Source organism: Dipodomys spectabilis, unplaced genomic scaffold, assembly GCF_019054845.1.
Source record: "Dipodomys spectabilis isolate Male_0828 unplaced genomic scaffold, ASM1905484v1 ptg000069l, whole genome shotgun sequence".
Taxonomy (NCBI): domain Eukaryota; kingdom Metazoa; phylum Chordata; class Mammalia; order Rodentia; family Heteromyidae; genus Dipodomys; species Dipodomys spectabilis.
In genome coordinates this window covers 9,887,443-9,897,588 of record NW_024870746.1, presented here as the reverse complement: position 1 = coordinate 9,897,588, position 10,146 = coordinate 9,887,443, and the positions used below count along the sequence as shown (strand labels likewise).

Sequence of the window (10,146 nt, the reverse complement as noted above, 5' to 3'; positions counted from 1 at the left end):
TAGCTAAGATTACAGGCATGAGCCACTGGCACTGGCTTGTATTTCTTTTTTAATGCCTAATACCTTGTTTGTTCACTTGTTTGTTTGGAGAGAAAGTCTATATATCCCAGGATGGCTTTGAATGAGGCTTGCAGTGGGGACCCTGCACGACTGCTGAGCTTTTTTTGCCTCACAGCTGACGCTTGAGCCATACTTGCAGTCCAGCTTTTTTCCTGGCTTATTGGAGATAGTCTCTCAGACCATTCTACTCAGGTTGACTTTGAACAGCAGCCCTCAGACCTCAGCCTCCTGAGTAGCTTAGGATGATAGGCCTGAGCCACCCATGCCCAGCAAGGGAACATTTTTCACTCATCTTTTTGTCTTTAGCACCTAACATAGTACCCAATACACAATGAATGTGTACTGAATGCTATTTATTAAATTATAGACAAGAGATAAATACTTTATTTTAAAAAATTCAAAGAAGAAAAAGAAAATACATTTTTATATTTTGTAAACTTGTACCAAAGATTTATGAATAGATTTGTAAATTGGAATGAAAAAACTCAGAAATATCTACCTTGAGGATTTAGAAGGGGACTTGGAAGTAGAGAAGTCAGGTCACTTCAGTCCTTTGGGGGTGGTTAAAGCTAAATAATCCCAATGAATGAGAATCTGGCCTAGCTGAAGACGTGAAGCATCTATCCACATAGCAACAGTCCCAGAACAAAGTCAGTCTGTGGTCATATCTCTTAGCCTAAAAGGATACATCTCTTAGGGAAATTCCTGCTATGGCCACAAAGAAAAAGGGTGGAAAGAACAGAAGGTTGTACAGGTGTCACTTGAAGCACCAATAATTAGAGAAATTAAACAGTCTCAGTATCACCACATCTACTTCAAGAATAATACAACTCCCTTCCAAAGTACATCAACAGATTGTACCATCATAGAAGGAACAGAAGAGCAGGATGGGGTTGGCTGCTTGCGGTCACATCTTGGGGAAGCTGGCCAAGTTTGCAATGCCACAGGCGTTGTTCTTATTCCGAGCCATGAGAATGTAGCCTTTGTTTCCCCAGTTTTCTCCCCAGCTGTAAGAGCAACCGATACAAAGATACAAATACTTAGTATCCTTGGTTTTAAGTAGTCTTTGAAACATTTTCTTTTTTTTTTTTTTTTTTTTTTGGGTCCGGTCGCAGGGCCTGAACTCTGGGCCTGGGCGCTGTCCCTCAGCTCTTCAGCTCAAGGCTAGCGCTCTACCACTTGAGCCACAGCGCCACTTCCGGCTTTTTTCTTTTTGCTTATGTGGTGCTGAGGAATCGAACCCAGGGCCTCAGGCATGCAAGGCAAGTGCTTTACCACTGAGCCAACTTCCCAGCCCCTTTGAAACATTTTCTGTATTGTACTAAGGACAGATTGCATAGAAAAATGAGCAAGACAGTTTTACCTTTAAAGAATTAAGTCAAGAAGTAGACAGAGGGGCTGGGAAGGTGGCTCAGTGGTAGAGTGCTTGCCTTGCATGCATGAGGTTCCATTCCTCAGCACCACATAAGCAGAAAAAGCTGGAAGTGGCGCTTTGGCTCAAGTGCTAGGGCGCTAGCCTTGAGCTGAAGAGCTGAGGGACAGTGCTCAGGCCCAGAGTTCAGGCCCCATGACCAAAAAAAAAAAAAAAGAAGAAGTAGACAGAAGGGCTAGGAATGTGGCTTAGTGGTAGGGTGCTTGCCTAGTATGCATGAAGCTCTGGGTTTGATTCCTTAGTACCACATACACAGAAAAAGCTGGAATAGTGCTGTGGCTCAAGTGGTAGAGCGCAGGCCTCAAGCAAAAGAAGCTCAGGGACAGTGCCTAGGCCCTGAATTCAGGCCCCAGGACTGGTTAAAAAAAAACAAGTAGACAGAAATCATACTTCTATAGGTCTCAAAGGTAGAAGAAATTGATTCTGATCAAGAGGAAGAGGACTTGATGTGAGAGGTGACATTTGAGGCTGAACCCAAAGTGAAATGGTATGAAATCAATAATCGAGATAGGAAAGTAAGATATGGTATGATCATGGGCTGAAAAATAGATTGCCTAACACAGTAAAGCAGCATATAACATCTGGAAAGGTAGACTGAGATCAGGTTGAATTATCATTACTGCTGATCTAGAGTTTTTAGCTTTACTGAAGGGAGGCTGAAGTCAGTGATATTGATTTGGGAATAAGTTCTGTTGGCAAGATGGATGATGCTATGAGAGTAGATGGAGTTACTAAGGAAATAAACAGATTCTTAGTGATACTTTTAGTTTTGTTGTGTTACTTCGGTCACAGTTAAATCTATCTTAATGGGCAAACATTTGCTTACTTGTTTCTGTATGTCTCTAAGCATCTTGCCCACAGGGCAGCTGACTAACACATACTTTGAATGCTATTTATTGTATCGCCATCATATGTTAGCATCTCTACACTGAAAAACCTGAGAGAATGTCCTATGATTTGGAAAAAAGAAAGGAATACTGGGAAGCTGGAGGTGAAGTTGAATGTTATAAGGGTAAGTGAATAAGAAATAGTATTGTTGTCATTACCTGTTCTTAATTATCCAGTGCTTGTTTCCTTTCTGAGTCCCATATCCTACTGCCAACAATGCATGGTTCAGATTATCGCTATTGCAGTTTTCATCATAATAGACACCTAGGAAACAAAATATGAAGATGAAGTTTTAGCTGGGTACTGGTGGCTCACTTCTGTTATCCTAGCTACTCAGGAGGCTGAGATCTCAGGATCACAGTTGGAATCTAGACCAGATAGTAAACTCCCTGAGATTCTTATCTCTAAATAATCATACACACCAAAATATTAAAAGCTCAAGTGCGCTAAAGTGGTATTCTTGAGTGGCAGGGAGCCCAGGCCCTAAGTTTAAGCCCAGGATTGGTACACACAAAATGACAATCCAAGAGTCGACGTATGGGATCTCCAGTACAGAAGGCTGTAGGATTTTCCATCAACCAGGAGGGTTAACATCAGAGTTGCTTCACACTGTGGCAGTTTCCAATTTCTCTCCAGTAGACTGAGTATAAATATAAGAACTAAGTACTAAAAATGCTCAGGGCTCCCAACTTTTTTTTTTTTTTTAAGAGTTATCTCTGGAAAAAAGTTCCTTACCTTTGCTGTAAAACTGGAAAGAGGTCAAGCTTGCATCAATGGCCACAGAGACCGGTCCCACTCGAGCCACTGCTCTCTTTAGGGCTTTCTCATTCCCTATGGGAATCTCTCTGAATCCTCTGCATTTAGCTGCTTTGCCTGTTGGGTTGTACATACAACTTTCATCCTGAAAATAACAAGGTTGCAATAAGATTGGCGCAAAGCAATAGGCAATGAACAAGAAACTCAACTCGTATTTTGAGTAAATGTTAGTGATCTGACATTTTAACTTAGTCTCTACAGAGGGACTGTACTTCCTATTTAATTTAATTTTTTTTGGTCGTGGGGCTTGAACTCTGGGCCTGGACATTGTCCCTCAGCTCTTAAGCTCATGGCTAGTGCTCTACCTCTTTGAGCTACAGCGCCACTTCCGGTTTTCTGGTGGTTTATTGGAGATAAGAGTCTCACAGACTTTCCTATCCTGACTAGCTTTGAACCGTGATCCTCAGATCTCAGCTTCTGAGTCGCTAGGATTACAGGTGTGAGCCACCAGCACCCAGCTATCCGTCTATCATTTTAGAAAACAACAAAATAGGGCTGGGAATGTGACTTAATGGTGGAGTGCTTGCCTAGCATGCATGAAGCCCTGGGTTTGATTCCTCAGTACCACATAAACAGAAAAAGCTGATAGTGGTACTGGGCTCAAGTGATAGTGTTAGCCTTGAGCAAAAGAAGCTCAGGGACAGTGCCAAGGTCTTGAGTTCAAGTCCCAGGACTGGTAAAAAAAAATGTGAAAAGCAAACTCTTACTTTCAACCTCACATGCAAAAATAACTCCAGATGATTTAAAATATAGAAGAGCCAGGTGCCGGTGGCTCATGCCTGTAATCCTAGCTACTCAGGAGGCTGAGATCTGAGGATCACAGTTTAAAGCCAGCCCAGGCAGGAAAGTCTGAGAGACTCTTATCTCCAATAAACCACTAGAAAACTGGAAGTGGCGCCGTGGCTCAAAAAGTAGAGCGCTCGCCTTTAGCTGAAGAGTGCAGGGAAAGCGCCCAAGCCCAAAGTTCAAGCCCCACAACTGACCAAAAAAAAAGAAAAGAAAAGAAAAGCGGGTGCTAGGAGGCTATGGTCTGAGGATTGAAGTTTGAGGCAAGCCACAGCTGAAAAGTCCATAAGACTCTTCTCTCCAATAAACTTCTCAGAAAAAGACAGAAGTAGCACTGTGGCTCAAGTGGTAGAGTGCTAGCTTTAAGCCCAAAGAAGCTCAGGGACGGGGCTGGGAAGGTGTCTCAGTGGTAGAGCGCTTGCCTTGCATGCATGAGGCCCTGGGTTCGATTCCTCAGCACCACATAAGCAGAAAAGCCAGAAGTGGTGCTGTGGCTCAGGTAGTAGAGTGCTAGCCTTGAGCTGAAAAGCTGAGGGACAGCGCCCAGGCCCAGGGTTCAGGCCCCACAACTGACAAAAACAGAGAGGGGGGGGGGAAGGAGGGAGGGAGAGAGGGAGGGAAAAGAGAGAGGGAGGGAAAGGAAAGGAAGAAAAAAGATTAAACTTTAAAAAGGCACCCAGGCCCAGAATTCAGGCCCCACGACGGGACCCAAAAAAAAAAAAAAAAAAGAAGAAGAAAAAAGGCTAAACTGGTCACTGCAGTACACACCTATAATCCCAGCACTCAGCCTCCAGGGTAGCTAGGATTATAGGTGGGAGCCACCAGCGCCTGACCACAAGATTTCTGACATTATTGCCAGTAAAAAATACCGTAATGAGAGAGGAGCCTGTACAAGGCAGTGAAACTCTTCGGAGTAATCTCACCTGTCCCACATATGGATACGCATCTTCAGAATCAATACCCCGATTCTGCTGCACATACTGGAAGGCATTGGTCATATAGCCCCCTCCACAGCCATCATTCTCAGAAACACAATCCACCAGGTTCTGTGGACTCAGATTTAAGAGTTTGCCAGTTTTCTTCTTGAGTTGTCCCTCCAGGGCACCCACAGAACTAAAAGCCCAACAGGAACCACACTGACCCTGAAAAGCATCCACAGAAACAATCAGTGATTTTTGTTCACACATGCTATATCAGCCTGATGAAGTTTACGCATTTTGTAAATTCCTGACCAAATGTTGCCTTTGTCACTGTCTTCCTATTCTAATATTTGTTGTGTTATTATATTGCTATTGTTGCTACTGATAACCATTATCATTAGATGTGGTAAAACAGAATAGAGCAGAGTGCAGCTTCTGAGATGGTTCTCCTGGCCCACTAGCTATATGAGCTTAGGTAAGTTACTAAACCTCTGTTTCAGTCCTTACCTGTAAAATGTGGGGTAATTCTATATTAATGAGATGTTAATAAAGAATAATATATTTTGCATGTGAAATTTACTTTTTACACATACTAGTCTCTCAAAAAGCAATAGTTATTATTGTTTGTTCTAGATTTTTCTTTCTTTGCTAGTCTTTGTGTGTATGTGCCAGTCCTACAGTTTGAACTCAGGGCGTGGGGCACTGTCCCTGGGCATTTTTGCTCAAGGCTAATGCTCTTAAGCACTTCAGCCACAGCTCCACTTGTGGTTAATTGGAGATGTGAGTCTCATGGGAATACTGTGAACTTAAATTCATGATGTTGATGTATTTCTCAAATTTTTTGTATGATCATTTGCTTTAGAGATAACAAATGTTACTGAGTTATGAGAAAGTGGATAGTTCTATGTAACCATGTTTTATTTTAACAGCAGTAACATTAATAAATTAGTTTTTAGCAAAAAAAAAGAAAAGTCTCGGAAGTGGCGCTGTAGCTCAAGTGGTAGAGCGCTAGCCTTGAGCTGAAGAGCTGAGGGACAGCGCTCAGGCCCAGAGTTCAAGCCCCACGACCGACAAAAAAAAAAGAAAAAAAAAGTCTCAAGGATTTTCCTTCCCAGGCTGGCTTTGAACTGCAATGCTCAGATCTCAGACTCTTAAGTAACTAGGATTACTGGTTTGAGCCACCAGTACCTGACTTCTGGTTTATTGGTAAGATTGAGAATTGGGCATTTTTGTTTTTTTTTTTAAATTTCAGTACTGGGGATTAAACTCAGGGCCTGTGCTTTCTAGGTTCATGTACTATCACTCACGCCATATTCCCAGTTTAAGACTAAAAAAAATGTGTTTTTTTTTTTTTTTTTTTAATGGTTGTTGGGCTTGAACTCAGGGCCTGGGTGCTGTCCCTGAGCTCTTCAGCTCAAGGCTAGTGCTCTACCAGTTTTTTGTTTTTGTTTTTGTTTTTCTGGTGGTTAATTGGAGATAAGAGTCTCATGGACTTTCCTGCCTGAGCAGGCTATGAACTGTGATCCTCAGATCTCAACCTCCTGAGTAGCTAGGATTACAAGAATGAGCTACCAGCGCCCAGCTCAAGACTGAATATTTCTTGAAGAGTTGCTTCAGCTATTTTGAATTTCTACTGTCTGACACTATATACCTGGTCAGTTCTAGGCAAAGGAGAGAAAAGTATTGAGGGATGTTAAGTTAATTGTCATCTCACCGTCACAAATCTGTGCTGTTAAGTTTATGGGAAAACTAGTATTCTCATGTTAGTAAGAATGTAAGATCTTGGGGCTGGGAAGGCGGCTCAGTGGTAGAGTGCTTGCCTTGAATGCATGAGACCCTGGGTTCGATTCCTCAATACCACATAAGCAGGAAAAAAAAAGCCGGAAGTGGTGCTATGGCTCAAGTGGTAGCGCGACAGCCTTGAGCTGAGGAACAGCGCCCAGGCCCAGAGTTCAGGCCCCACGACCGGACCCAAAAAAAAAAAAAAAGAATGTAAGATCTTAGGAAAGGATACTCTTAGACCTAGCAATTTGTTTTAGAGTTTATTTTACATAAGGAATTTATACAAATGCACAAAAATACATATGAAGATACTTATTGCAACACTATTTGTAATAAAGAAAACCCAGAGAACCTGGGTTTGGTAATGAGCTGGACATGGCGATACATGCTTTTGCCTCAACGGCACAAGACAGCATAGATAGGACAGCCTGGACGATAGATAGAGCAAGACCTTGTCTCGAAAAAAGAAAAGGAAGGAGGGAGGGAGGGAGGGAGGGGCCATATTCTCTTAGCATGGGTATTGTGTCATAACTAATTGCCTTTTCTTCCTAGTGATCTCTTATCTCAAGAATAAAACAGCAGAAGAAGGAATTGGTCATGCCAGATTACCAACCTACTCCCCCAAAGAAACGAGAGTACCTGATTTTTGACTGGAGTAACATATCCCTTCTTTCGATAGTCGATGGAATCTGGGGTTCTGCCCTCCCATTCTGGTATGTAAAGGGTGTCATTACTATGGAAATGAGAGGCAGGGACTTTGAGTCCGGTCATCTTCTGAACTACTTCTTCACTGGTCTAAAACAAAGAAAAAAGAGGCTAGGCATTAGCAGAAAACTAAGACAAACAGGTGGGCTAAAAACTGAGGTTCAACTCACCATGTCCCCCAAGTGATTCATAGCCAATTCATATGTATGTACACCAAGAGAGGCCTCAAGATTGTGGACGGAAATATACTTCAGGTTCTTTTCCCAAATTAAACGACGAGAGAGTTCATCCACCTAAACAGAACATATTCAGTATATGCATTGACTGAGAAGTCACATAGGTAATATGTGTTTTTTAGGAGAAAAGATGTAACATAAAAGTTATATGGTCTAGCTGCGCAACTAACCAACACAAAAAGAAGTTATGTAAAAATGCAAACCACTGGAGAGAGCTATAGAATAATTTTAGATTAATAGTATTAATCTGAGAAGTCTTTCCAAAAGAAAAGCTGCACCTTTCTTCTTTTCTCTTTTCCTTTTCTTCCCCTACCCTCTCCCTGGTGCATTCTCTCCCCTCCTAGCATATTCTCCCTCCCTGATTCCTCTCCCATTTTTTCTCTCCCCTTCTCTTCTCTCCTCCCCTTCCCTCTTTCTGGTGATGCTGGGAGTGGGCCCAGTGCCTTGCACATGCTAGGCAAGCACGCTACCATTCTGTAGAGCTTTACAGATCTTCCCAGATAGCACAGAAGGATGGAGATTGAGGCATAGAAATGAAAAGCATAGGTGAAGAGTTAGGGAACAGACAGGTTTGCTTGGTTTGTAGTAGATTTTACTGTATCATGAAAAACAAAGCCTAAATGCTAAGACTGGAGATCTATGAAGTCCCAACCTTCCTGCCATGCTCCCTTCCAGGTCCCCAGGCACCTTGCCATTGTATTGCTTCATATAGGTCTTCTTCCATAATTCCCACTGGGTATCCAGTATTTCTTCAGGGTACAGAGCAAAGCTCACCATGGGTAGCAGCAGAACCTTGAGCCCCCACATCCTGAAGAAAGGAATAATTATGGAACACTTCCATTTGGCAGTGAGTTCACAGCTTGGCTTGGAATGAGGAAATAGCTGCAGCTATCTTGTCAGACTGCTGGTTCTTAATCTTTCGTGAGACTCCTTTGGGGACTAATAAACGTCTAGTCTCTCTTACCAGAGAAATGCACGTGCATGCAATAATCCTAGGGAATTCATGAACACAAAGTTAAGAATCCCTTCTTCACTGTAAGGCAAAAGGAAACTTGGCTGTATAAAGATAAGAATTAAGGGTAGTTTGCATATGACAAAACAATGATAGAGGCTGGGTTTGAATGAGGTGCCCGTACATTTGGTTTCAAGTAATTTGGCATAAGGTTGTTCAACCATCACGCACATATACTTGCAGACAAGCAGAAATGGGATGGAAAGGGCTGAGTAGGATGGGCTCAGCACCTATCTTCAGTGTCCCATCCGAGGTGAAGATGAACAAAATAAGCACAAGCTGGAAATGGGGGGCTGGAGAAAACACAAAGATTTCTAGCTACATTGCTTCCTAATCATTTCTTCAAGGCATTTTTTTTTCTTCCTTGCCTAAATCCTGTTATGTTTTCAGATCTTGCTGAGAGAAGACAAGGCTAAATTTGACAGGGTCCTCTTTAACTCTGAGATGTTTATTGTTCTCAGTCTCCCTAAGCATTTCTTCTTCCTTTCTCATCCCTCCTCCCTCCTTAGGCAGGAAACTGCCCTAATCTTAACCAGATGCTGTGGGAAAGCAGTTTTTCTTTTTCAACAATAAGTAACTTTTGTGTCTTCCTGATAGGGCAAAGCCTCAGAAACAAAGTTAGAAAAATGTAGGATGAAAAGGCAATATTCTATAAACATTGAGCTTCTCAGAAGTTTGTTCCTGTGTCACTAATTTCTTATATTGGCTTAAGCATAAATCCTAGTTTAAAAGCAAGCCATATGAAGTCAATATTAAATTTAGAATACATCTTTATGTAGTCTTTGCAAACCAGAAAAAAAATGTCCAGCATTAACTGCTTGAGTATTCAGGGTTTGGATATGTTTCAGAGCACAAATACTGAGCTGCCAGTGGTAGTTCTCCTACTATTCCTCCTCCTCTTGCTTCTCCTTTCTCTTCCTCATATTCTTCATGGTTAACCCTTGTGGCCAAAGCAAACTTAATAGAGGTCACTTTTGAGGAATGGGTAGATTCTTTTATAAAGCTTTATTTTTCTGTTATGAGGGTTTTTGTTCTCTAAAGTCCTCCAGCTGATAGTTGGGTAAAGATTCTTTTAATAATACAAAACCACAAATGCATACTAACAATCACACAAGGAATCCTAAAAATTTCCAGGCATTTTTTATTTGGCCAGGAAATGAACTAGAAGGGTATCTGTTTTTTTCCATAGAGCTTATTGTTTATTTTGATCTCCAATTCACTATACCCCTAATCCTCTTAAAAGAATGAACATAAATTTGAAGCTACAAAGATGTAGAAGTTAAAAACATTACCTGCTGCCGGGAATCTTGCTGTCTGAGCTCCTCTTGGGTCAGAAAGTATGTCTAATGTGGTTGGAAGACTAGGGATGCTGGATTTATTCCATCAGGATTGCGGAAGTCAGCTCCAGCAGTTGGCTGGAAAATTTGGATAAGGAAGGCGGGGATAGAAATGTTGAGAAAAGGGGGGTTAGAGGGGGAGATTGCAGCGGATTTACACAATGTTTCTGTG

The 10,146-nt window shown here is 42.0% G+C and overlaps 1 protein-coding gene across 1 annotated transcript; it reads right to left on the bottom strand.

Annotated features, from left to right (window-relative positions):
• Positions 1 to 426: 426 nt before the first annotated feature.
• On the bottom strand, positions 427 to 10,057 carry Ctsk (cathepsin K). Its single transcript, XM_042682376.1, has 8 exons — positions 9,930 to 10,057; positions 8,313 to 8,433; positions 7,560 to 7,682; positions 7,324 to 7,479; positions 4,906 to 5,124; positions 3,116 to 3,281; positions 2,539 to 2,644; positions 427 to 1,067 (listed from the first exon to the last, which is right to left on the bottom strand). Exons 2-8 carry the CDS (start codon positions 8,430 to 8,432, stop codon positions 968 to 970), a joined length of 990 nt encoding a protein of 329 aa, XP_042538310.1. The 5' UTR covers position 8,433; positions 9,930 to 10,057; the 3' UTR covers positions 427 to 967.
• Positions 10,058 to 10,146: the final 89 nt, after the last annotated feature.